This window comes from Melospiza georgiana, chromosome 6 (genome assembly GCF_028018845.1).
Source record: "Melospiza georgiana isolate bMelGeo1 chromosome 6, bMelGeo1.pri, whole genome shotgun sequence".
NCBI classification, from domain to species: domain Eukaryota; kingdom Metazoa; phylum Chordata; class Aves; order Passeriformes; family Passerellidae; genus Melospiza; species Melospiza georgiana.
In genome coordinates, this window is record NC_080435.1 from 27,381,982 (window position 1) to 27,408,859 (window position 26,878).

The following is a 26,878-nucleotide window of genomic DNA, read 5'->3' on the forward strand; positions in this document are numbered from 1 at the left end:
AGGTCTGTCCTCCCAAGGATGTGTGGGATTCATCTCCAATGGCACTGCAAGGTGGTTGGCTCCTGCTCTGAGTAGAAAGCTCCTTCTTTTTTTTGGAAGTAATTTCCATGATTTTATACCTAATTCCTGTTTGGATTCCTGCATAGAACTTGATAACAGGGACTTTGAAATACAGACTTCTAAAATACATTCCTCATTTCCCTGGGAATATAGTGATGCCGAACAAAGAGTTAACCAATTCAGTGTGTTAAACCATTCACTGCTTTCATGGAACAGCACTGTCTGAACTCTGTTTGGCTGGATTGTAGCTCTGGGGTTTTCTGACTTTATGAGAATCAAGTCTTCAGTCTTTTGAAGAACCGAAGATTGCTACATAAGAAATGTTGAATCTGCAGTTCTGGCTGATTAGTGTGCTGTAAGTTACATAAAAAATCATGCAAAACAGGAAGACAGGCAAAATAAGAAAAGTAATATTTCCTTAAGTAAGTTTCAGATTAAGTAAGATTAAAACATTCTCCAGCATTTCTGCCCTATCAGCAGGGCAGTGACAAAACCCACTGTCTCCTACATAAAACATTCTTTAATATATCCAAAGAACAAGAAATGAGGACTGAAAATGTACTGTCAATTTCCCTGGATTAAGGTCAAAGCTTGAGAAAGAGAGTGAATAGAGTATTTTCCTTCACAAATTCAACAGACAATTTCAGTTTTAATCAGATTAGGGAAATAAAGTCAGAAACGAAAAAAATTCAAAAAGAAGAATTATAATACTTACATTGGTGACATATTCAATATCCTTCCAAATATTACATTCCCTGGGAAAATCTGCCAAATCTAAAAAATTATCCACTACCACTTGGCCAATCAAGTCGTGCCTGGAGAATCTGTCAAAGTCATACACAGAGAAATGGAGTTTCCTTGTGCTGAGATCATTGTAGGGCACAGTAAATAAAAAAACTTCATCAAACACTGGATTTAGGGTCTTTCTGTGCACTTTAGTCTGGTGCTTTGTTTTCCTGTCGGGGAGCAGATAGATCTTCACGTAGGGATCTGAAGTTCCAGAGAAGTCCTTGGCGGGCAGGTTGACGGCCTTGTGGATCTTCACTATCAGCTGCTCCAGATCACAGTCATACTTGAGGATGAAGTTGAGTTTTCCACAGGCCTTGCTGTTGCTCCTGCGGCCGTCATCCGTGTCCAGGGATCTCTGCTTGTACAGCTCGGGCTTGATGCGGCCGATGCCTGTCAGCTGCTCCTGCTTCTGCACCTGCTGGATGTTGAAGTCAGGGTTGGACAGGTTGAGCTGCCTCCGGAGAGAGTTGTGCCTTAAAGCCAAAGGGAAAGAATTGAAACAGGCTGTGTACACACACGCTGAAAATCCCGCTCACCTTTGGTGTTTCCATAACGTGGGGCTGGGTTTTTGACAAAGGGATGAACCGGCGCAGCGTTTGCGGGAGCTGACCCTCAGCACCACACTGCTAATGCCACATCAGTGTCTGTTCCCATGTCTCAAGCTGGGCTGAAATGGTTTGCTGATCACCCCAACAATTGTTTTCCTTTTTCCCTCACACCTGATGTAATAAACTCTGTGGTACTTTAGGCTGAAAAGCTCCTTTACTTTCATTAGCTGAGGATAAGAAAGTTGCTTTTAGCTTTAATAATTCTCACTTAGTGTGACTGAAATTTCTCCTTCATGGATGGTAACAAAAATCAAATTTGCAATCCCCGTTGAGGTGGGGAGATGTGAAAGTGAAAGTAAAATTAGGTAAAAGCTTAATCTTCTATGAGTTCCATTTTATTGTCCTATTCATATGCAGCAATCACTCAGTGTATTGGAGCACCAGGAGCTCAGGTTGAACACAGAAAGAGCATGTGGAAAATGCCAGCACAGGATTAATCCAAAGCTATCTATATTGAATGTAATCAGCAAGAGTTCCTCTGCTATAATTGTTCATTCATTCCTGGTAAATATCTGTTTACCCATGCTTACAGCAGGAACAGCCTCATATGTGCTATCCTAATTTTTTTTCTCTTGTTGCATAATAAATACATAATCTTATGACTCTACATTAGTCATTTCCAGGATAAAATATTATCATGTCACCGAGGAAAAAAAAAATTTAACCCTTAAGCTCCTCATGGCAGTGAGAGGCACAGAATATCCTGTGGAGGAATAAAAAGAAGAGCCACTAGCAGAGAGCCACTGGGCTAGCGCTGCACCTTCTCCAGCCGAAGTGCATCTGCTTTGACTCAGATATTTACTGGCTCTTCACATGCTGATCCTTATTCTTGATGTATGAAACATAATCCTTTTTCCACCTGCCCCTGCACACACTCTGAGCCTCCCCCTTTCCTCTTCCCTCATGTACTGGTTTTCCAGTTCCCCTGGAGACTTCACTGGCTTGTGTTAAGTCACTCTTCTCCCCAAAGTCATGATTGTGGCTAAAACCTATGAGTTTTTTAATCCTATTTCTAACTCTTGCAAGAGTTTCATTAGCTTGCCCTACTTTTCTTTGGAAAAATCTTTGAGGAGATATTACGAATGTTCAGCACCAGTGCTAAGTGCAAATGAATATGCTTTACAAGCTAAATGTACACTGTACTGGTGCTTTTAAAGGATGCAGGGCTCTGTGTTATCCAGCTCCTGAGGGAAAAGCCCCAATGAGACAGTAGTTGTGATGTCTTAGCATTTTAGCTTTTATATTTTTCATATATTTGTAATCCTGCAATTCTTTAGTGTGTAACTCTAAACTCTATATCAAGTGTTAGCTACTGTTCTTCCAGTTGGGTCAGGCAGAATAATTCCTCTCCAGGCCTGGGAATCAAGGACACCTCACTATCTCAGACCCCAAGAGATGTAAAAAAAAGTGAGTTAGGGGCAGCAAACTGGGGGTAAATGGCTTCATTACCTGAAGCTGTAAGTGGAAGATTAACCCCCAACATGCAAATGGACCAAAATTATAGAAGTATGAAAACCTGTGACCTGTCATCCATTTTGGGTATAGGCCCTGAGGAGGGCTTTATCTGCCCAAAATGTACCTGAAGGCCTGCCAATAAATATAACTGCATTTTAGTCCCTTAATTTTGTCTGGCCTCTGTTTTTAGGTAGTCCCAAAAAGGCACCAGTTGTGAGAAGAGTGGAACAGGATTGTGATACAGTCGCTTTGACCTGCAAGGTTTGTTGGGAAGGATGAAAGTTTGACAAGAAAGTCTCACACATATGTGTGCTTAGCAGAAAGATTCTTAACTGTAGAGTCTGATGAAGGAATAGAGTTGGAAGCAAGTTTTGATAAAGAAGAAAAGAATTGCTGAGCCAGTCTTATTGGATAACCAAGGAGGCAAAAGGTGTGCTAGTTAGAAGGGGTTTTTATGGCTTAGAGCAAAGGATAAACCCACCCCAAACAAGAAGATGTTTGTACCAAGCAGAAAGATAGCACAGGCAAACAAGCCTGCTGATGTGGCAAGTAGAAAAAAGGTCTCAGAATTTTCCACTGCAAGAAAACTGAAAAACAACTTCTAGCTTAAACTGTAATGTACTGACTTTTAGTGATTGGAGAACAGTAACATGAATTTGGTAATTACAGTAGTTATGGTAGGCTGTAGAAAATAGTTAAGGTATAGATTGGTTCTGCTGTATTAAGATGCTCAGCAAAGAAAAGCATATAACGCATTTGTAACCAAAAGAACAGTATATAATGCATTTGTAACCTAAACCAAAGGGTCTCCAGGCCTGCCTGCAGCTGGAGCTGACAGCTGTGGGCACAGCTCTGTCACCTACGACCCTGGACTGCTGTAACCTCTTGGATGGAATAAATTTCATTTTGGAGAGCTGCCTGGAGTCCCACATCCCTCATTTTGGCTCTTACAGAGGTTTGTGCCCCTCAGTGAACAACTTCTGTATATATATATTTTTATATATATACACATATGTCACAGACATCTTTTATGAAAAATCCTTTCTTTAGGATTTTTCCTCTTGAGAAGCTGAGAGGCGTCAGGAACAAAATGTAAACATTGATTATCTGCTGCTGTGGAATGCAAGTAAATCTTTGATTGGCTCATATTAGATGTTTCTAATTAACAGACAATCACAGCCCAACTAGCTCAGACAGAGTCTGAGACAGAGCCTTTGTTATTGTTCTTTCTTATTCTATTCTTAGCTAGCTTTCTGAAGAAATCTTTTCTTCTATTCTTTTAGTATCGTTTTAAGGTAATATATATCATAAAATAATAAATCAAGCCTTCTGAAACATGGAGTCAGATCCTCGTCTCTTCCCTCATCCTAAGATCCCTGTGAACAGCATCACATACATATAAAAAAAAAATTAATATATATTTTTAAAGGAACATGGCAAGAAAATTAAACCCTTTTTCCGATCAGTGTGTGGCTGTGCTTTTTGGGCCGTATTCACGAAAAACAGAGACAAAAGGGAGCTACTGACCGTGCAGACGAGGTGGGCTCGGTGGTCTGGCGCTGCATGCGCACGTTGGGCACGCAGTTCTCCTTGTCCCCCGCCTGGGTGTCCAGCGGCAGGTCCGGGGAGGTGTGGCTGATCTTCATGGAGGCCTCGGGGAAGGCGGCGGGCTGCCCCAGGTACTCCTCGCTGTAGTCGCGCTCATTGGCCTCCGCACCCGCGTAGTGCAGCGGCTCCTGCTTGCTGTCCTTGTTCCCGAAGGGCAATCCCCGCTCCCGCCACGGGATCCAGCACAGCTTCCAGGACACGAACAGGGACACGCCGAACAGAGCCAGGCCGCAGGCGGTGACAACCAGGGACAGCAGGCTTATGGAGATGTCTGCGAACGAGAGAAGCGCATCCCTGTCACTCCGCGTCTCCAGAGCGCCAACACGGAGCCCAACGCCTCTGGGCTGCAAATTTGCTTTCTAATTTCTAATTCTTTCCCCCGAAACAGCTTGGAATTCAGTATAAGACTGTCACTATAGGACACAAAAAAACACGACGCGGCCACGCAGCTTTCTCAAGGTGAAGAGAATTTTTAATTTTTGACTCTCTCGGAGTTTAGTTGTTAATTGCAGCCCCGAGATGTGTGAAAGGTCTCTGTTTCGGCCTGCACGTCCAAAGAACAAGTCAGAGCGCTTCAGTTTTCATTCTTAAGTTGTTTATTAATTCTTATCTATTAAATTTTCTTTCTGCCCAGTCAAGATCTGCTCAGGCACTCTGACCATCCCCAGGGCAGTGTTGTCTTTTTATACTACAAACTACGTATAACGTATTTACACTTAATTCCCAACACCTATCACCCATGTTAGACAGTGCACTTCTACTCTAAACCAATCCCCAAGGGCCAAACATCACTGCAGAAAATGGAGAACAAGAACAAGAAGAAAAAAGGCTAGATACGCCCAGATTCCTCTATCTTGTCTCTAAAACCCCCATTCCAAAAATCCTAAAATCTACATTTTCACCCTGTGATAATTTTATTATTATACTATTTAAACTTCTGTGACCTTCAGGTTCTCATACAAAGCTGGTAATTTGCTCCACGGGTCATAATCAAATCTCCAGGTGTTCTGGGTTGCATGCCAGGGTCTCTGAGCCCCACTGTGAGGTCCTTGGCAACTCTGGACACCCGGAGGGATGAACTGAGTTCTGACATGACTCCAACATTTGAAAATTTCTAAAAGTGACAGTGGATTGGAGGGTGACAGTGCCACCTCTCCAATGACACTGGACAAACCAACAGTCTATCAAATTTCTTTTCTCCCACAAAAGAATGAAAATCAATAAGATATTTACTGAAGGCATGTGAGAAAGTTCATTACAGGAATGTAAACATCAGAAGGCTTAGAAAAACTTAAAAAATCAGGGCAACATAAGACTTGAACCTAGCTTAAAATTACCCTCCACAAACTGGGTGAGATGAAAGGTCATTCTAAATCTCAAAAGGGTTGTTTGCTTGCTCACTCAACTTCCTGTTGATGAAAAAGCTGTGCCTGCAGTACATTTTATCTTTTTGGTTTTTTTTTTCTTTTCATATAGGGCACGTCCTCCACCTGTTTTACCAGTTCTTACTAGGTTCTCTTCTAGAGCCTGTATTAGGCTTAAACACCATGAAAATATGCACACAAGCACCTCTGTGACATGAATTTTTAAAGTATTTCACTGCTGTATCTTGGTTTATTATTTTAATTCCATTCCATATAATTTTAGACTCATTCCTATATTTGCAAATTATTTTTCACTATCAATGCATGCCTTGCGCTTTGTAATTTAATTACAATACCAATATCTCTTCAAAACTGAGGTTTTACTGGATTTTTTAACTCCAAAGGTTCTTTCTTTACTTTTTCCAAATTTCTTGTATAAAAATGAATGTGCAGATGAGTTTTCTGTTGTTTTTCCCCACATTTCCAGCATTATCCTACTCCATCAACAGAAATTAGTTACTGGGAGTGGGTTTTGCTATGTTTTGCTTTAAGTTGCAGGTTGGGAAAATGACTCAGTGGAACAGCTGTTTTTGTGGTTACAATGTTTTTGAAATGAATCTCTCTGTGGATTACACAATACATCATGCCTTGAACACAATTAGTGAGGATTCTATTTTACTGCCTTAAATTATAAACACAAGCTGATCAAAGCAATTTTTCACACTGTGTGTAGGTTCAGAGTGTCAGGCTGCATCTCTCTAAGCAAACAGCCAGCCTGAATTCTCAAAGGATGGCAGAAGGTTGAAATGTACTGCTTCTACTAAGACAATTATTTAAAAATGACAATTCAGATGAAACAGCCCCGGTCCATTCCAAAATAAAAATAACATTTTTTTTAAAAAGGAGAAAAGTCAATACCTTCTGCCCCTGCTGTGAGTCTCATTCTCACCAGCCAGACAGATTAAATTTCCACAGTGGGGGGAGTGACACTGCAATCCATTTCACACAGGAGCTGTCCAGTTTATTTTGCATGCTGCAAACCAATTTCAAACTATTTTAGCCAGCATGGCCTTTCTGTCCTTCTCCCAGTCATATCAAGACAAAGCTCATTAAGAGTGGGGACAGCACAGCAGCTGCTTGGAATTAGAGCAAAGAGTTTTTTTAGAGCTAAAATTAATTAAAGAAATTCCTCCCATGCATAAAAGGGAATTTGGGAGAGAGTGGAATGGTAGTTCTTGATAATTTTTGAATATTTATTGGTAAACAAATCTGGCAGTGGAGGCAGGGCACAACCCCTTTTTGATTAAAAAGCTGAGGATCAAGGATGAAGAAGTGAAAGACGGCCTTTAGAATAAAGTAATTTGTCTTGGATTCCCTGGAGAAGAAGCAAGAAATACATGAGAGGTCTGCAAAAAGGCCATTTCTGTCAAAGAACTGATTCAAATAAATGACCCAGCATTGAAAGAAATGAGACATCTGGAGTTATCAGAAGCAGCCAGAAGATTACAAGGTGAGAACAGAAGACTGCCCAATGATAAGGGTGTGTGAATATGAAGGTGAGGAACAATTTGAAAAGCAGACCAGCAGTCCCCTACCCTACCTTGAAGGTGACTTTATCAGAGGAAGTTTTCTAGAGAAGAGACACTGAGAGAAGGAACACATGGGGGCAACATGAACTGTTTTTCATTTGGAGAGTCTGGGGGGCTTTAATAACATCTATAACACCATCATCTCACAGCTTGCTTGCAGAGAAGCTGGGCAGTAAGCAGTGCAGTTCACAGCAGGAGAGGGGAGTGTTTATCCTTCATCCCGGCTTCACTTCTTCCTGACTCCTTTGTGCCAGGAAGAAGTTTTTGTATGAAATTGTTGTTTCTGTGGGTAGAAAAGAGACCATCACGGATCCATCTTGCTTCTGTGGAAGACAGCAGACTAAAGGGTTGTGCTCCTAGCTTTTCCCTTTCATCAGACAGTAATTTTCACATCCTGTGTGCCTGGCAGGCAATTTTCAACAACAGTGCAGATGCATGGTGAACATCTGAGGTGAGCACAGTCCCACGTGAGGAGATTTTTGGCTGCATCCCTGAGCTGCTTTGCTATTCGCCACTTGTGCTGCTCCATACTGTATTTTCTGTGTAATTTTTACTCCATCTCTCCAGATGTCTCAGTTTTTCTAAGCCTGTTTAGCTGTATTATCCTGTGGTAGCAGTACTCATCTGATGCCAGTGATTTCCTCTGCTTTGTACTGAGAACAGGGTAAGGCTTTACTACTTTGTCCTCACAGAAATGAGATCTGCAGCACAGAAAGTGCTCCTCAGAAACCCCTCTGTGAATGCCATGATGCCAGCCAAGCGTCTTGATATGAATCCCAAGTCAAAATTTCATAGTTCTACCTTTGTCACCATGGCTGCACTAAGAGCTGATCTCCCGAATCCCAGCATGTCAGAATACTTGGATTATAGCTTATTGATTATGGCATGTTGCTGCTGGACAATGTGTTCCCCTCTAGCAAAGGAGGCCTCTGAATAGACAGAAAACAAGAGGACAGACCTTTAGGGTGGCCTCAGATGAAACATTCTTGAGATTTGGTAGCTGTCTCTAATCCTTTGTCTCTTGAGGCTGTGGCTTCAGTGTAGAGGACTCAGGAGGCACTGCCACCATTTCCATGCAGCTCCAACCACCAGGAATTCAGCTGTGGTTTCCAGGAAGGACAGAGGCTCTCTGAATATCTTACTCATGGCATTTTCTTACAGATACTCTGATGCAATAATCAATTTTTGACCAGGTTTCTATGTTTCAATCCCTCTTATTCTACTGAATTCCAACTCATTTATCTACTATGCTTATCAGCATAATTTTTTTTCTGTTTTTTTTAATCTGTTTGTTTTGTTGTTGTTGTTTGTTCGGTTTTGGTTTGGTTATCTTTTTCTTGTAGCAATCACAAGGTTAAAAATTATGTGGAAAAAACACGCAAAATTGAGTTTTCTACCTGTGGATCACACCATCAATGGTTACCACAGATTGGAGAGATGAACTTTCTTTCTGTGACAGATTTTATTACAGTCAGTGAGATAAAAAAATCCTCAGCCCTTTTATCAAAAAGACTCAGTTTGGTCATTGCTGAATGCTGAATCTTTTTACATTTTTTTACTTACATTTTAAAGTAGATCTGTTACACAGAAAAGAAAAATTCCACTTTTTATGTCAAGGAATTATAGGAATATAAATTGTCTTGTCTTCAGATTCTCCTATTAAAGAGAATCACAGAACATTTGGAGAAGGGACCCTGCAGATCATTTAGTTCAACACTCTGCCCAAGCAAGGTTACCTCACACTGAATATGCCCTGATGAAATTTCTCCAAAGATTCAGACCTCCCCAGCCACTGTGGGCAGCCTGTTCCAATGTCCGAGAGCCACCAAGTAGGTTCATAGCTTAATCTCACTTTGGCAGGGACGAAATACTAAGTGGGTAACATTTTTTAGATCACAATAACCAGAATTTAAGTAATGTTGCAAGACATAGCTGCACTTTGCAGCTTATCTAGTAAAAAAGGAAATTAAATGATGCTTCTATTTGTATTTCAAAGGTTTTTAGTATAGACCCACTGAACATAAAGTTTTATACTGACTTTGAATAAAATCATAGATTGCTCTAGAAGAATTTGAGTTGTCTTGAACTTTTACATAGATGGTGCATGAGTGTTGTGTAGATAAGACTAATGTGTAATGATTCCATTCAAATACTGACAGTACCACATTTGCAAACCTGTGACTTGTTTTTCTGGAATAAATGGTTGTGCTTTACCCTCTAAAACTCTGCTGCTGAAAAATCTCACCAAAAAATCAGGCAAGCAAAACACACAGAAATGTGTTTGTCTTCTCATATGTGAAACAAGGATTGAAGTATTTTTTTTCCTTCTTGTATTTATTAAGTTACCATTTGGATTGCTAAATTTTATACAAAATAAAATATCTAAATTAGCCAACAATGGGAAAGGTCAATAGCTAATGCAGATCAATTTATGTGTCTAGACATGCAATTGGAGTTGTGGAGTCAAAAAGCACAAATTATGCTGTTTGGATTTGTCTGCCTCCAAAAGATTCAAATGAGAGCCAACATATGATAAATAAAAAACAACTGAACGGGCAATTTCTCATCATCCAGGCACAGAGATGACATTTAATCAAAGGAACTGCTGATCAATAATGTAATTACTTAGACAATCAAGTTGTAGGTTGCCTGGATGTGACTGGTGTTCTACCAAATGAACTCATTTCCCAACAAACTGGCTGCAATTTGGTTTAACTCGAGGATGAATGAGTTTTACTACAAATCCCAATTGGGAGAGTTCTTTACACATTCTTATCAAAGTACAACAGGCTTTCTTTTCTCTGCTGATTTACTATCATTTTTATTAAAATGACTATTCTAATATTCCAGAAGCATTGTAATACACAGTTGATCTGTTGGGTGAAGTTTGGCTGGCAAGTGGTGAAACAAACCTTAGCAATTCAAAGTCTTGCAATACAGATATTTTTAGTCCAAGACAAGCAATCTTTCCCTATTTATACCCAACATATTTCAAAAGACATTCAAATAAAATAATGAAGCTAATTTTTTTTCTGAATAATCATATTACTAGAATATAGGATATATTGAGACAGATCAATCTTTGCAAATATGATTCCATCCAAATTCAGTGGAAATTTCAAGCTGTCATTTTCTGAGGGGAAAAAAAATACTCTTCTCATTACATTTTTGTTGTTTGGGGGTAGGTTTTAAGCAATATGTTCAGAAGTCCAGTTTCTTGAAAAACAATGAAAACATCAGTGCCTACTTCTGAAATCCTAGCTGTGCTTTTGACAATCTAAATTGTTTTTCTTTTGTGCAAATACATCCATGGAGGGCTAGTAGCCATCATTCAGCTCAGTAGTTGTACAGCAGGAACAACTGGAGGGGTTTTTTAAACCTAAAAACCTAAAACCCTAAGCTTTTGAACCTAAAACCCCAAGTTTTCCATTGGAGAATGGTTAGGATCAAGTACCTGAAGCAGTTTTAGCCTGGTATTGCACTGCAGTTTCCTCTGTGCTTCACAAGTTTTCCTTAATTAACATAACTGGCATTTGTTCAGGATGGAAGGTGTCCCTTGGCAAAGACTCCTGGGACAGAGAAATAACTCCCAGCCAATGTATTCCTCTCTGAAATGCTGTTAATTATCCTTAATACCACGTTTAGAAACTTTCAGTGCAATTCTTTAAAGGAAGGCAGCTGAAAACCAAGGGAAGGAATCTCAGATTAAATTCATTTTATAACCCGTACATGCTCCACCTGCATCTGACCCTGACATTTATGAGTGTGGACCAACAAAGCTGGCCTCAATGAGATCAGTGTCAGGGCTTCACATGGCAGTGACATTCTCCATGCTCTGAAAATGTATTTGTAGCTGGGTCTCACTGGTATCTGAGGCTGTTATTAGCTTTTAGTGATTTTTTTTTTATTCCCTGGTTGTGTGTTCTACATCTTCTAGGTAGGCTTTAGGGTATGTAAAGCTCTTGTGTTGGTTAAGACACTGTTCTAATCCTCTGAGTGGCTTGCATGTCTTTTTATTCCTGAAAAGTGTTACGAATTCCAGTTTATCAGTGTGTGCCTTCTCTTCATCTGCTTTGCTATGGTTACAAATTTGTTTAATGTTTTTTGCAGGTACTGTTTAACATTGACTAAGTCTCATAAATATAATCCTAGGACTTCACCAAAGTACTTGTCAATCAGTTTAAATCTACATAAATTTCACAGCACAATTTCAATATGAAATCAGAGTTACTAAATGGCCATACAAAATATTCACAATAAAAAAGGAAAAAAGAGTGAAAGATTTGTTTGTGCAGAGTATTTTTCTAGCAGGAATCACTGTGATACAACTCCAAACTGACATAAGGTTGACATAATAGTTTATTGATAAGGTCAGAAGACTAAAGCTTTAAGCAAAAAAACAAAACCAAAACCAAAAACCAAAACAAACAAACCAACAAAACCTAAAGCAAATTGTTCAATGGACATTAAGTAACGAGAAAAAAAGTACTCAAAACACAGTAAATTACACCTTTTTTTGTTTTGCAAAATAAAAGTTTTGCTTATTAAGATGAAAAGTTACGTAAGCAGAATGTCTTGTTTGTAATTCAGGTAAAGTCATTTCACACTCAGATAGTTGATTAATTACAATTGAAATTGTAAGTGAACTTGTTCTAAGAAGAATTTATTACTGTTTACACAGCGGATCTCTAATATATTTAGTCTGCATTAATGTGAATATCTTTGACAACTTAGCTGACACATAATACTGTGCTACAGTTTGTAAGTGACAAAAAAGCCTTCCCTAATCAGACAGCTGGCTGCATGAACAGTGAATTTTAAAGACAGACTTGAGAGGAGTCGTATGTCCAAGGGCTTGCATTCTTCCCTGCCATCCTGCAGGGGTATCTGCTGACAAGGAATGATGCTGTTCCTCTGGTGGAAATGAAATCTTCTGCTCCACAAGTGACATGGTCACAAAGTGCAGTAGAAAAAAGAATTTTTCATGTCTGCAGTAAGATTTTACCAGGTTCCCGTGCCTCATTCTTGCTTCTTTTTGCTTATTATTGATTTCTCTTTCAATACACACTTCACACAACTGAAAAAATGTGCAAAATTACTGTATACCTGTGGTTTTGTAATGCTGAGTGTAAAAAATTATAAACTGGGGGAAAAAATCTATAAATTAAAATATAATAGAAGAGAGGACAGCAGTTCTAAAGACACCATGTGAGATTTTAAAGTCCTCTGTGTATGGAGATGGCTCTATTTTACCCTGTTAGGAAAAATCATGGGGAGTGATGCATCTGCAGGACAGGAAAAGTAGCTGGAGCAAAGGAACACGAAATCTTCTAAAAGCCATTTGGCATTTGAGGCATGGTTATGTTTTAGCTAAAAGGGAAAGCTGGTGATATTGATAGTGGAAAAGAAATTTTGGGGGTAGACACTCACACTGCAAATTCCTGTGACCATCAGTCCTGTGAGGTCCTTCACAGTGAGAAGTTGTGCTTTGTAGGACTAAAGTTCCTGTGACTTTTTCTGCTTCTTCTTTGCTCGTGTTAAATCACAGAATCAGATTATTTATTCCAAGAAAACGATTAATATGATACACTTTGACTTTTCTTTTTCTTGCAGGATCCTTCACAAAGTGAAGCAGAGATGTTAATTAATGTTTAGCAAGTGTTTATCCTGGCTTTTTTTATGGTATGCAAAGTAGAAGTTCCTGCAGTAATTGAAGAATTTAACTTCTCATCTAGTCAAACAAAATGACTAGTCACTTTTGGCAAATACAGTGTTGCTCCCTCATTAGCAGAATGAAAGGTTTTAATAGCAAAATGAATGATGGAGAATGAATAAAGAATAACCTACGAGAAACTTTCCAGTAGAAATTTTTTTTTGACAAATTGCGTATGTTAAAAATCATGAAACCATCAAGATTTGTGAATATTTTAATGACTAAGCCATCTGAGCTCACATTAATCTTGAATATTATGACCCTATGAATAATAATGAAGAGAAATTGCCATTTATTTCTGCAGTATATAGCCAGCAGCAGGAAGCCCCCAGGTTATGGAAGAGCAAACAGCTCATTTGAACCATGCCAAAAAGCGCCAGGTTCCATTATAGTCCTTGAAAGCCCAGTAAGCTGCAATAGTAGTAAAGTGTTTTAGAGTACTAGAGGAAATGACAGAGCAGCATTTCACTTCCCATTTGTATGAAACTGTACAGTAATATTCTCCCAAAGTGCTCAAAGCAACAGCCAGAGAGATCATAAAATCATAGCATGGTTTGGGTTGGGAGGGACCTTACAGATCATCCCATGCAACCCCTCTGCCATGGGCAGGGCCACCTTCCAAAATTTGTGAAATTAAACTAAGTCACAAATTAGTGGGAGATGTAGACAGAGCTCTAAAGAATATGAAGGGCTGTTTGAGCTTCCACAGCATTTAAGTTTCACATTAATACCTGAAACCTAAATATATACACACAAATCTATAACCTGATGAATATGATTAACAGATACTTTCTCAGAGACAAACAGTTAATAGGAGCTGTGTTGCTCATACATTTCTAGTCAAAATCTGTATTTTTCTTTCAAACTTCCAACTTTTTTCCTACTAGAAACACTGAATTTAACATACCAGTGGTCTCTCCTTCATAATCTTATTAAGTCTAGTGGAAACCCTTAGACTTTCTGATTTTGAATAACCTAAAAAAATATCTATTTTTGAATCTTTCTTAATTTTTAGCTGTATTTTGGTTTTGGGGTTTTATTTATTTCAAAATAAATATGTAAGAAATAAGACAGTATTACTTTTCTGGGCAATTTACATAGAGTAGAAGTGCAGGCTTCTCTTTAAAGTCAGATTGCTTGCAATGGAAACGAGGTCAATTATTTCATTAGCTTCCTTTTCAGAATCAACGACTCTAAGCCTACATTATGGGAGTCTGGCACTCCACAGTGCTTCAATATTTACAATACTTGCTTTACATTGAAGGAAGAGCCAAAATTCATTTGCTTTCTCTATACTGGCACATCATAAAAAGGTTGTCACAAGTGTTGAAACCTCTCAAGGGACTTCAAGAAAGTTGCCTGCATAGACTGAGATGGATAAGGAGGAACTTTATTGCTTGTTGCCATCACAAATCACTAACATCTTACACTGATTAAATAGCCTGATTTTTCTTTTAAGAGGAGGTTGCTGGCACAAAGGGAAATAAAGGCAGCCTTGAAAGCATTTATCTTTCTCAGATGAGGAGCCAGATGCACTGCAACACTCACATTAACTTCTCTTAAAAATATTTCAGCCATGGCTAATGTATTCTGGGTCTGTTGTTTTTTGTGAATTAAGGGTTCCCACTTTATAAAAGGAAGATAGATTTGTGGGCTGATCCAGAAGTATTAGGGTGTGATGAAAGACTTACTGGCAGGGATATTTACTACTAGAAAAGATAATGAATTAATAATGTACCATTAAATCATGTCTACTATGAATTCACTGTTAGAAAAAAAATATGGAATATTTTTTTTTTTTCAATTCATACTCCACTGATAGAGAGCAAAAGAAATTGCTTAAGACTTTCAGAATTATGAGTGGGTAATTCTGGAAGTCATAAAATCATAGAATCATTCGGGTTGGAAAAGATCCTTAAGATCAAGTCCAAATGTCTTGTCTGTCAACAGCACTGTCTAAGAGAAAACTGCAGAACAGATATGAAAACAGAGAAAATCAAGAGAAATCTGAAGTGAAACATCTTAGGAATGCAGTAGCTAAAGAACAGAACTGAGAAACAGATTTGATAATATTATCATTCAGACTGCTCTTCTTCTTTTTCATTCCTAGACATGGATTATTTTAAAGCTGAGATGCTTTTGGAAGCCTTCCTAATTCTGGCAAATCTGAATACAGAAAAGAACTTCAACTTGCTTATTTTTGCAAAGCATATACTAAAGAATGTATGCTTTGAGTAAGATTTGAATATATCTGGATTCCTGTTTTCTTGGGTTTAATTGTACAGCCATGCAAGACATTTTATTTAAAAGCAATCTGTAGAAAGAACAAGAAGCAACAACTCTTGTAAACAGAACAATTTCTTATGAACTGAATCATTTAATGTTGTATTTAGTAGTGAATATAAAATTGAAACTAGAAAGCTTGAGGGGTTTTTCTTCTTGTGTTTCTCATTCCAATTCTGCAGCTTTCTCAGGGAACAGCAAACTGAAGGTACTGTAGCACACTGAGGGATGAATTCAGGGCTTTACTCTCTACAGCTGCTGATTTAAGCACTTTGAGCTGTGATAGATTAAAAAGAGGAAGAAAAAAATCAAGTTGACAATAAATCTGAGCCATGCACCTCAGCATCAGTGAAGCAACCGTGGGATTGCTGCTCTCCAACATAAATGTCAGAGTTCACGGATGGGATGCAAAACTTCTGTCAGTGACTCAGGAAGATTAGAGTATTAATATGCCCTTAAATTCCCTAAGTGCATGAATATGCTTCTAAATTTCCTGAGTCAAACTGGGCACCTGGGGAAACATGGCCCTGCCACACTCAACAAATCACTCACTGGGAAAAGGGCAGGAGCTGCTTAGAACCTGCTAGATTCATGAGGAAAACAAATCTTTACAAGGAGACAGGTGGGGGACAAGGGACAAAGATGAGACTTGGCATAACCCTACATGCTGTCAACCCTGATCCCTCTGGTACCTTCCTGTTAACAACACCCATAGCTTTGGACCCATAGAATAATAAACCAGAAATGCCACACAACAGTATCAATAACTAATTCTTTAAGGCTAGAAATCCTAGCAACTATCAAGATGAAGATATTTCGGCACTTATGAAAAACAGCCCACTTTTGCCTTTCTGCCTCTATGTAAAACCAGACATTTTCCAAGAAATGCAGTCCTGCAGAAGGGCCTGCTGTCCTAGAAGTTAATTTATTTTTCATTCATCTTGACATAAAGGTCAAGATAGTAATGCTTCAGCATTTCAGGGTTTTAAGGCTGATAGTAGCTTCACCAAGCACATTAGCCTTGCATGTCTCTGGAGGTTTCAAAAGCTGCAAGGGGCCTTGTGGTAGATTTTGCACCTAAGAAAAGCAGGAGGTGTTTTTATTTCAGATATTTAAAATCACTGTGAGCCACAACTCAAGAAACCTCTGAACACCAGAGACTAAGGCCAGAGAAAGGATCAGAAGCTGTTGTGCTCATACAAAAAGTCATTTACAGCACTGGCTGCATGTTGAACTCTATTTAAGGGTATCAACCACTTTAAAGAAGTGTATTAATTTGATGCATGTAAAAATATCCAGCCATTAAAACATTAATTGTTAATATCTTAAAACTGTCCTGAAGATTTTAATCTATTTCCCTCTATGACAATGAACAGGCAGACTTCATACACTCCATTTTTCCAACAATGCAGATGGATCCACACCCATTTATTTTGCTTTGTGTGTTGAGAAGTTTCCCCTTCTCTTTCTGTTCTTCTCCCTTTTTCCATCCCTCCCCTCTGCCATACACACTCACACAAGACCATCCCAAGTCTAAGATACATCAGCATGGGTGGAAAGATAAGATTCTGAAATATGTATTAAATACATATAAAACGACCACTGGCATAAGCTTAATAAATAATATCTATTAACAAAAGCCTGAAGGGCTTTGGTGGTTTAAAAAATGACTAATGCTGAGCAGGATGGCTGGAGCCACAGGTCCTTGCTGTGTTTTGATGGAGCTGTAAGGGGCTGAGAGAGAAAGCCAAATGCAAGCTTCCCTCGTTGAGCTTACAGGGGCTGTGTCTCCCTCCCTGGAAGTGTTTGAAAGGTGTCCATGGCACCTTGGCACTCAGGGCCAGGTTTTTTGTGGAATTCCCAGGGCTGGCTTAAGAGTTGGACTCAATGATCCTAAAGGGGCTTTTCCACCCTTAAATATTCTATGCTGTGATTCAATGAAGATGTCATCAGTCATCAGTGAGCTCGGAATTACAAAGGTAAACCATCTAAAGCACCTATGAGAGCCCAATTTAAGGACTCATTTAATTACTCTTCAGGAGTGATTAAGAGGAGTTGACACTTTCTTGTCCAAGTCTCCAGACCACCTCTCTGATGCACAGTTACTTCATTAATGTCCATCAATTTACAATATTGACCTCCTGGATTATGACATGAAGGTCCATTAAAAAATATTTTTCTCTGGTGCTTTCAAATATCATACTAATAGGAAAAGATATGAAAATTCAGATTTCTAATCAGAAAGATGTAATTTATAATGTTTTAAAGAGCAATTTGTAAGCTATCTTTTTTCAGTCTTTGCTTAAGTTTAGTGACCTCTGCTATTTATCTGGGACATAAGTGATAGCCTTCTGTCCTTATTTAAATCATCAATGAATCTGCTGTTGTTGATAGGGTATTTTTTTTTTTAATCAAGATTTACTCGTGAAAGCTGTGAGAATGTGTCTGGACAGACACAGTTAAAACCACTGTGAATAAATCTGTATCAGTAGAATGTTAATGGAACGCAAACAGCACAGAAATGTGTTCAGAAACCCTAGTGGATATTTGAAGAATTGTTTGTTTTTCTATTCACAATACCAAGTAGACCATAGAACAAAGCTGTTAAATTATCTCAGTGATTAAACTGTTAAACACTAAGTAGCTTTTCCATTTATAATCGTCCAAGTTACTTAAATGTCTTTTTAGAAACAGGCAAACCAAGACACAGAATGGAAACGCACGACACAGCACAGCTCTCAAGGTGAGCCTTTGGAAAAGAGGTTGAAAAGTTAAAAATGGAACCTGGATCTTCTCACTCCTCACTGTGAGTCTAGCAGCTTTCCAGTTGCTTCTAGAGAAGCGTGATGCAACTAAGAGGAGGGAGGCAGGGGGCTTGACAAGCATTGCTCAGCCCACAAGCAAGGAATTGACCACCAGACAGCTGGGACAGCTTTTTCAAATTAAAAATCCAGTTAAAAAGGAGTTAAATAAATAACTGAGTCCTGAGAAAGCTGCCATTTCTCCAAATGCACCTGCTTTCAGCAGGCACACGGCCAACACGTGAAGGACTGAGAGGATGAACAGATTTTGGAGAAGGAAGGTGATACAGGCAGCTGAAAAGCCACGTCACCAAACCTGCAGAGTAAAAAACCTCATGCTGAGAATAATTTCTTAGGTTGTAAAGCAGAAGGATTTCTCTTTTTTTCCAGACTAGATTCTAGGAAGACTGAAATACCATGAATCACTGATATCACTGAATCATGAAGACTGAAATATCATGAATAGAATGGTTTGGGTTTGGAAGAGACCTTAAAAACCATCTACTTCCAAGCCACCTGCCAAGGGCAGGGACACTTTCCAACAGACCAGGTTGCTCGGAGCTCCATCCAACCTGGCCTGGGACAATTCCAGGGATGAGTCACCCACAACTTCTCTGGGCCTCACCACCCTCACAGCAAAGAAATTTTTCCTAATACCTAATCTAAACGCACAATCTTTCAGTGTGGAGACATTTCCCTTTGTCCTGTCACCACAGGCCCTTGTGAAAAGTCCCTCTCCCTCTTTCTTGTCAGCTGCCTTCAGGTACTGGAAGGCCACATTTAGGTCACCTTCTCTTTTCTGGGCTGAACAAACCAAATTTTCTCAGTTTTAACTTGTAGGAGAGATGCTCCGTCTCTCCAATCATCTTGTTGGCCTTCGGTTCATATCATTCCTGTGCAAACTACAAAGCTCCAAATCAGTTATAATCAATATCTGTAATAAAAACTATGAAATAGAGCTTTTGATAAGTGTAGCAATTCTGGAAGATCTAAGCAAAAAAATCCAAGAAATGGTATTTATGTACAATCTTTAATGATTCCTACAGTTAAGATTTGCAGTTGTCTTCCATGCCCCAACTGATACACCCCATTTTCTCGTGGACTGTAATGCTACATGCAATTGCTGTCAAAGTTAACAGCCTCTTTCAAGTTGGAATTCTGCAGATTTCAATCTTGCTGTGTTTTCTTCTGAAGCAAACTGCAGCACTTCTTTTATAATCTTTTATAATCAAAAGACCATTTTACATATTACATAAGAACCTTAATCTGATAATTAATTGAATGGAGAATAGCAAAATAATTAACAGGATGAAAAGTAAGATCTAAACTAGTTTGAATATCCTGGAAATCAGTTCATGGTATTTAGGCTTGCTTTTTTTTCAATTTGCAAGAGTTGAAAAAAAAATTCCTTTTTTCATCCAGCATTCTGATAAAAGATATTTTTAATGTTTTAGATGTACAATTATTGCCACTATTTGTCAAATCCAGACTCTTGGAGATATTTTGTGCTTGCAGCAAGCAGAATCTACACTCCCTACTATAAAATGTATTAGACTGGATTTGCATTTTCAACTTAATTAGTTGGATCTGTCTCTTGCCTCCTGAAATTATTTTCTCCAGAAAAAATTAGAACAGCTAGTTTCTTAACATGAAGAATTGAAGAGTATCCTCTGCTTTAGCAAGGATAGCAATGAAATTTCTGAGTAGAAATTTCCAACCAATCCACTACCACATGAAAAGAGCAGGTGCCTCATCCTAAAGCTGAGAACCAGACCCGTCCTCCAGCATCCAGCCTCTGGATGAGAACAGGAGACAACGCATCTCTTCAGTCCTGGGAAGGAAAATTTTGCAGATTCCTGTTGTTGATCTGTGAGAACAGCTTCACTTTTTTTTTTTTTTTTTTTTTTTTTTGCTGCCCTAGACTGTTTCTTGGCAAAGCTCTTCATTTTATTGAGGTTTCTAGACAGTCCATGCTAATTCTGGAGCCTTGGCTGCTTAAACAGCAAATATTGCCAGGATAAACTGGCAGAGGAATTCATGTGAGCCATTCAGTGCTGTTTCTACCTTGTGACCTCGAGGATGTGGAGCAAATACATTCCTTCAAAGAACTCCAGTTCCACATGCAGAAGGAATTGCTCTGTCTTACAGGCAGCACAAGAACTTGTTAACTTTGGTCCTGGTGTGTAGAGAATCCAGCTCCTCTTGCTGTGTCCCACAGTTTGGTAATGGAGATGGACTTGTCCTGCCTTTATGCACAAGCTCCTGTCCCTGAAGCCAGGGAGATTTCAAGTACAGGAGGGCCATGAGTTTGGAATGTGGATGGTAGTTAAGTCTCTGTAATTTTCTACTCTGAAGAAAAGTCCCTTACCACAAAGGTCCCCTTATTTTGAGTTGTGTTTTTGTAAGCAATTAACTCACCATTTTTGAGAAGCAAACATCAAACCAGCAATGTGCTGTGTGCCTCAGAATAAATACAGTATAGCAATTATGGTTAATTGCATATGAGATTCTCAACGAGACTGGGGATGAAACAAGGGTGACAAGCAATTTACCAGACTGCACTTTCAGTGCCAAAATCAATTACAACATTCCAAATCCTGTAAACATTAATAGCAAACTATGTGTCATTGTGCAATGTCCAGCATGTACTGTCTAGCTGTGGGGAAGATGCAGTAACAGCTCCTTTAAAAGACAGTCAACAGCACATATTTATAGAGGGAGAACAAAATATCTGCATGTACATAAAAATATCTGCATGTACATATATTGCTCCTGAGTGTTTAGGCCAGCCTCTGGATGTCATTGACAGCATAAATACAGAGTAATAATTAATTAATTTCCAAGCAATGCTAAGCAATGCAGAATGAGGCTGAGCATGAGGCTGAATTCATAGCACCGAGCTCATTATTCAATTTGGCTCACTACTGGATGATAGTACCAGGGGATTACAAATCCCTCTGGGGGTTATTCTGCAGTGAAATACCACCAGTTGCACAGTATCCTACTTCTAAAACAGAATTTCAAATGTGCTAGCTTCACTCAAGCAATAAACAAGAAAGAGAAGATAAACAACCTTACCAGAGAGAGAAATTATAATCACAGGGTATGTCACAGTTTTTTAAGATGAGTTCAATTATAATCAGTGGTACCCTTTTCACATGATGCACGCACCAGGCTCTCCAGGTGGATGCACACAAACAAATGGGATGTAGAGAAGGGATCACCAGCCCTGAAACCTTCCTCCTGCAGACTGCTCTTCCTTGGGCCTGTTCCAAGGGGAGCACCCCTGCTCTCCTCATCTCCCTCCCAGAATTACAAGGAGTGTGAAGGAGATGTTGGTGTCAGCCCCTTGTTCCTAAAAACCACACCACCACTGCTGTGGGATGCTTAAGAGAAGTGGAAACACTTGAGCTTTCATGTCTTCTCTCCTCCTCCAAGACTTTCTCAGCTGGATTGCTCTCAAATCTGGGGTTTTCCTTGCCTTCGAAGAACTTAAAAAGTTCTGCTGCTTATAAGGGAAAAACAAACACAATGGACGGTAAATTTATAGCCACAGTGTTTTCAACTTCTGGTCTCTAAAAATAGTAATGGGGGTTCTCATTTCTCCAGAAATGCGTATCTCACACTCCACTTTTCTTGCTAGCTGGAATACACTGATGGGATTTGCTAACTTTTCAGCCACTTCAGTGGAATGATTTTAGGATAGCTTTGGGAACTTGGTACTTTTTTCTTTGTCATCCAACACAGGGAGATAAGGCACCCACCAATATCTACTTCTTATTCTGGTTCTACATGGCCCCTCAAAATAAATAAAGAAATGAGGTCGAAAGAAGAAAATAACATCACTCATCTGATAGCTTGATTATATTAGGGGAAAAAATATCTAAAACTGAATTACAGAAATAGTACTGTAAATATTTTCTTTAGACTCAGGTGCTTGTACACATCCTTTTTTCAGGAAGTCCTTGTGATCCTATGTCCTTAAAATCAACACAATTCCCATCATTGGGTTGACTCAGATGATTGCAGGGAAAAAAAAAGGAATAATTTTTTGAATGACTAAATGCGAATGTTAAGAAAATAGGGAACGTTTCACTTGTAGGCATGACATTACATTCATTAAGAAAAAAACTGACAAAAAAGAAGGGAAAAGGACCAAGCACTTCCAAGAACTGCATGTTCCAAACCTCCAGACTTGTGCAAGTTTGCTGTTAGTGGGTTGTTGAGAAGAGTTACCCATTGTAATTTCTCTAGAGCACTTTCAAATAAGGGGTGGGTAATTAATTCTGTACGTTTCCTAAACACGAGCACAACATACATTGAGGCATCCTGAAATGAATAAACAAATAGATATCCTTAAGAAAAAGTAAACAGAGCCAGTAAAAAGACACTCTTTAATCCCAAATGGGAAGGGGACCCAAACTGAAAATGGGGCATGTTAGAAACATGTCTCTCTCCAAGAAAAAGTATGTTTTATTCTGCAATTCTGCTACAATAATGTGAACAGAATTACCATGACCATATTCCTTTCAGTTTCAGTCTCAAATGGTGTCACACCAAGATGTGCATTTGTAATCCAAGCTGGGCCATGAAAGCAAACACTCAAAACTCTGAAGTTATGCTGAAAATGGGGCAGTAAACAGCAAAATGCTGGGATATGCAAAAGATTACCTAAAGTTACCCTGTTAGAGCTGTTGCTGTGTCAGATACAGGCTGGAGCAAGTGGCATGATTTGATTCTGAGAATGTAAATCCAAATTTGCAAAAAGGTTATCATAAATAAATTCCATAGCTGAACAGATGAAACCCAGCACTGAAATAGAAGTTTTGAAATCCATAAATAATGCTTTTATTTATATGTATTTTGAATTGTGTATTCCACAAAATCACTGCCTCTCAATTATGGCCTCCTTGCTGATAACAGAGGCACATTTCTATTTGCTAACCCACACAGGAGGAAAATGTATTCTGTTTATTATTTATAAGAGTAAAGTGCTGAGAGGCCCCAGCAAAGCCCAGGCTCTTATTTCGTATTTGCTATGAAAATAGAGTGAGCCATATTCAGGCTGGCTACTTTCCACCTAAATCCTTGGGCCCACAGTTTTCTCTTGGCTGCTTTTTAGGCTGTTTTCTGCTCAATGCTTTACTGACATCACACTTGAGACATGCCCTGCTTTCTCCGCTGATTACAGACATGGCATTAGATGGAATTCTTACTGCATATCACTACTGAAAAAAAAGCTGAAAGGGTAGGGAAAACCAGCACTGAGAGATTTCTACAAGATCACATCTCAAGTGCACAATTCAAAAAAAAAACAACAAGTATTAGTTTTCACAGTCTCCAGCTAGTAATCTATGGCAGCCAACTAAAGCATGACTCCTGTCTCTAAAAAACATCCCTGAGTCAAACACATTTGTATTAACAGATTGGTGAGTAATACTTGATTAGCAGGCTTTACAGGCAGGCACCTCCTGTGCTGTTTTGTGTGTTCATAGCTCTCCTCAGCTGGGGTGAAGTCCTTCCATTACCTTGAACCAAGTGCGTCAGCATCGTTCCCTCCATCCAACTGCTGAGTCAGGAAATACTCTGTCAAAACTTGCTTTTTTCCCTTTTTTTTTTTTTTTTTCCAGAGGCTAACAGGTAAAAGAATAAGCAACACTTGAGTTTGTGAAAAAAAACCAGTGGTATTAATATTTATCTCAGGATGACCTAGGATCTCTTTGCTGTCATTTACTTGTCATTTACAAGAAGAACAGTACTTCTTGAATGCTGCAGAAGGGGAGCTTCCCTGCTCATCAAGGCTGGTTATGCAACACTTCTGTATCTAATGTGTGTTTTCTATTCCTGTCCTAATAAAACTATTTTTATTTATTAGCAACATCTGCAAATTTAAGAACCCCAGCACATGCTATACTACGTACAAGGAATCCAAGGTCTTATGTGAATACCCACTGTGAGGTGATGTTTCCTTTAACGTCAGTGAATCTATGCCTGCAATTAGTAGTTGCTAACTATGTTTCAAACAACTGGGACTGCCACAAAAGAGAAAGAATTGCTCTTCTTTTACAGCATGGGAAGTTTTATTCTGCTGGAGTCCAAGGACTTACATATTTCCCAGATGAAGGACTTACATATTTCCCAGATGCAGCTGGCTGTTCTTGCTGTCATGCAACCCACTACACTCCTTTACTGATTGCTTTATGGCATCCAGTTTGCTCACATATCTTTGAGATAACATTTTAAGGCACTAATTTTTCAGCTTTCTCATCTGCTGTGCTTGGTGAGAAAATAAAAAGGGATTTTCACTGGCCTTGATGCAGCAGTGAAGACTTGAGAAAGGAAAAGAGAAGAGGATAGAGGAACTGCACAGTTTCCTTGTCTCTCCATCTCCTGTACAGCATATGTCATAGCAGATACTGTCAAAAGGGCTGAGGAAAAGAAGCAGACAATGGAGAAAGAAAGGCAAAGGGAAGAGAGCTGTTAAATTTACCCTTGGCAAAAACACCCCACAAAGCCAGCAAGACCATCCTGAGAGGAAATCCAGAGTGGGAGAAAATTTGGGAATGCTGCTCAAGAGAACAGGACCTGGTGAAATAAAAGGCAGTCCTGATTTGGGGTTTTGAATTCCCTAATTCCCCTCCTCCCTGGCTCTCATGATTTTGAATGAAACATTAATACTGCTTCAGATGCTTCTTCCCTCCAAGGCCAATCAGCTGCTCGGCAGGGCGTGAAGCGGTTGTTCATTTGAACAGCTAACGAGGGACTGGAAGGACAGAGCTGATTCTGAGGCTTTTCCAGCACTGCTGAAGCTCACATTTGTCTTGACACACGGGAATGACCTGAAGAGCCTCTGAAGAAGAGGAGTGGTGTGTTAATTCTGAGTAAACAACCCCGAGTTGTCAGCAGGGATGATTTTTCACGATACGGCCGTAAACATCCAGTTTTGAGGCTGGAGTAGACAACTCGTCCTGCTTAGTGCCATGGCAACAACTACCACTGTAAATCTTCCACAGAGAGAGGGGTGCAGAAAAAAGGGAGGTAAAACTGCCAAATGACCAAAAAATGTTAGATCCCAAGCTTTCCATTATAACAAAATTACTGCTTCATCTCTCAGTGCACTGAGCCTTTAGGATAAGAAGTGAATCCAGAGACTGAATTTTGGATGTTCCCGAGGGTGAAAAACTGCTTCCCCCTAATCTGGGAAGGAAAGAAAAGTTGAAGTGGCTGAAGATGCTGCCGGTCCTGTTGCAATTAAGGTCTGTTCTGGTTTCCAGCTCCCAAGAAAATGAGAAAAGAAAGAAGAAAAATCCATCAAAAGAAGAAAGACCAGTTTTTGTTCACAGTGCTGGGTCTGACTTGTAGCACTACAGAAGGACCTATAGAGTAATTACCATCCAATCTCTCTGGCAAACCTATACCTGTGCACTGCTATTTTGGGAACTGCTTTTAGCTATTTTATCATCACTGGCTCCTAGCAGCAGCAGGAAAGAAATCATCTTGACTAGTCAATTTGCTCTATATAACACAATGACAACAGAACAAGAGACAGGTACAGAACGAATAAGGTAGGCAGGAACAAGACATTAACTTGAGAATGAGAGCAGATATAAAAATGTTACACCTTCTGCAGCTTAGAAAAGCTGGCAGGAACAGTGATGCTGCTGCACAGGGAAGAGTCAAGGTGACAGCTTTTCCAAAATAGGGGAAGCCACAATGGCCAAGCCTTCTCTTTCCTCATTAGCCACAGCCCAAATGTCAGCAGCAAATCCTGATTTCTCAGGCTGGCTTAGAAAGCTACTGAACCCACAAAGAACCCACCAGCCAACAAACAAACCAGTGAGAGGACCCCAAGACAGACAAAGAATTTGGACTGATCTGCTTTATCTATTTTTTTTTCCTAAATCAGACTCCACGAAGAAGCTCATAAAGCTGCAAAAATCAGGACAAAAAAAGGTAAGTTTTAGTGTAACATAAAACAGAAATAGAAATTCTTACAACAAAGGTATAACACAGCCTATCTTGTCCACTATGTCCCCCCAGGCAGGTCCCCAGAACCCCAGACTTCAACTCTGCTAACTCTAATTCTCAGGTGACAGCAAGTCTGCTTGGTGCTCTTTGTTCTCTTAGGAATATGAGTTTTATCTCTCTCTTCAGAGGCCTGGATGCTTCTTCTGCTCCTCAGTTCCATCTCCTGAGCAGAGCAGGTAACCAATCCTGTGCCTGCTGCACCTTTGTGAAACATCCCTGAACTTGGAAAAAAACCCAAACAAATGGACAAAACTGGGACAGCCCCTCAACTTCTGTTTACCTGCTAAGCCTAATTTTTCACCTCTGCTTTTTTTTTTTTTTTAACTCATTAGTCATCTTTAATATTTGTCAGCTTAAAATGAAAACAAAAAGGAAGAAAAGTTTACATTAGGTTTTTGTTATCATGGATGCCTTAGTGGCATCTGGAGAAATAGTACCCTTTCTTGATGCATGATCTACGGCAGGAGAGAGCACTATCACAGAAGAAAACAAAATTTGAGCAACTGATTAGATTTGTGTCTTGTGTTACCCCGAGTAAATTGGTATAGCTTAAAAGAAACCCCCAGAATTGTACTGATAA

The 26,878-nt window shown here is 39.4% G+C and overlaps 1 protein-coding gene across 3 annotated transcripts in view; it reads right to left on the reverse strand.

Moving 5' to 3' along the window:
• Window positions 1–26,878, reverse strand: part of SYT9 (synaptotagmin 9) — a 69,408-nt gene that overhangs the window by 33,443 nt on the left and 9,087 nt on the right. For all 3 annotated transcript variants that reach the window (XM_058026238.1, XM_058026237.1, XM_058026239.1), the window contains exons 2-3: window positions 4,440–4,791; window positions 776–1,322 (exon numbers count right to left, since the gene is read on the reverse strand). In XM_058026238.1, the coding sequence (XP_057882221.1) occupies window positions 776–1,322; window positions 4,440–4,791 (899 nt within the window). The remainder of the gene's footprint in view (window positions 1–775; window positions 1,323–4,439; window positions 4,792–26,878) is intronic.